The sequence below is a fragment of the Sorex araneus genome, chromosome 7, assembly GCF_027595985.1.
Source record: "Sorex araneus isolate mSorAra2 chromosome 7, mSorAra2.pri, whole genome shotgun sequence".
NCBI lineage: Eukaryota > Metazoa > Chordata > Mammalia > Eulipotyphla > Soricidae > Sorex > Sorex araneus.
The window spans coordinates 48,201,651-48,203,072 of NC_073308.1; the positions used below are offsets into that span (position 1 = coordinate 48,201,651).

Consider the following 1,422-nt stretch of genomic DNA (forward strand, 5'->3'; position numbering starts at 1 on the left):
ATGGAGGAGGTGGCGGCAGCCCTGGCCAACATGCAGGCAGAGCTCATCTGTCCCGTCTGCCTGGACTACCTCAGTGACCCCGTCACCATCGACTGCGGGCACAACTTCTGCGACTCCTGCATCCGCATGTCATGGAAGGACCTGCAGGACACGTTCCCTTGTCCCGTCTGCCGGCACCCCTGCCAGGAGAAGCGCGTCAGGGCCAACGCCCAGCTGGGAAGGCTGGTGGACCTGGCCCGGCTCCTCCACAGCTCCAGCAGCAGCGAGACGGCGCGGGGAGAGGAGCGCAGGTGTGAGGAGCACAAGCAGGAGCTGAGCCTCTTCTGTGAGGATGACCGGGAGCTGCTGTGTCCCCTGTGCGCCCAGGGCCCTGCCCACCAGGGCCACCACGTCAGGCCCGTGGCCGAGGCAGCGGCTCATCACAGACAGAGGCTCAGCGGCGACATCGAGGCCCTGAAGAAGAAGCTGGCAAAGGTGCAGAAGCTGGAAGTGGCCCAGGACAGAAACCTCGCGCGGCTGAGGGAGGACGTGGGGAAGCAGCGGCGGCAGCTGGCCTCGGAGTTGGAGCTGCTCACCCAGTTCGTGGAGCGCGAGCAGGAGGCGGCTCTGGGCAGGCTGGCAGCAGAAGAGAAACGCCTGCAGCAGCAGCTGCGGGCCAACCTGGCGGCCTACTCGGACCACATCTCGGCGCTGAAAGACCTGCTCCGGGAGGTGTCCGAGAGGGCCGTGATGTCCGAGGAGAAGGTGCTGAGGGGCCTGAGGGGCCTGCAGCAGCGCTGGGAGAGCCTGGAGCCCCCGGCCGTGCAGCCCCTGCGCTTCCGCCCGGCGGCCTACAGCCTCCCTCCGCTGTGCTCGGCGCTCAGCAGCGTCATGCAGAGGTTCCGAGAGCGCGTCAGCCTGGACCCCCGCACGGCCCACCCCAGCCTGCGCGTGTCTCGGGACCTCACGTCGGTGACCTGCGTGCGGAAACGGCCCAAAGGGGACGCGGACCCCGGGCCCTGGGCAGATGCCACCGAGCTGGTGGTGCTGGGCCGCGAGGCCTTCGCCTCTGGCCGCCACTACTGGGAGGTGCAGGTGGGCGCCAAGCCCGAGTGGGCCGTGGGCGTGTGCACCGTCGCCCCTTCGGCCCAGGCCCCGCGGGCGCAGCCGGCCCCCAAGAGATGCTGGACGCTGCAGCGGCAGGACGGCGACTACCTGGCCGTGGGCGCGGGGGTCGTGCCTCTGGCCCTCGGGGACCCGCCCGCGGCCCTCGGCGTGTACCTGGACTGGGAGCTGGGCCAGCTTTCCTTCTACAACGCCGCCGACAGGGCTCACCTGCACTCGTTCACCGAGCACTTTGCTCAGGAGCTCAAGCCGTACTTCCGCGTGGGGCCCGACTGCGCCCCTCTCTCCGTGGGCTCGGGGAGGGCAGAGGAGGGCTGA

At 69.8% G+C, this 1,422-nt stretch overlaps 1 protein-coding gene across 1 annotated transcript; it reads left to right on the forward strand.

The window, feature by feature from the left end:
* Window positions 1–1,422, forward strand: LOC129406453 (tripartite motif-containing protein 75-like). The gene has a single exon (XM_055144234.1). It carries the CDS (start codon window positions 1–3, stop codon window positions 1,420–1,422), a length of 1,422 nt encoding a protein of 473 aa, XP_055000209.1.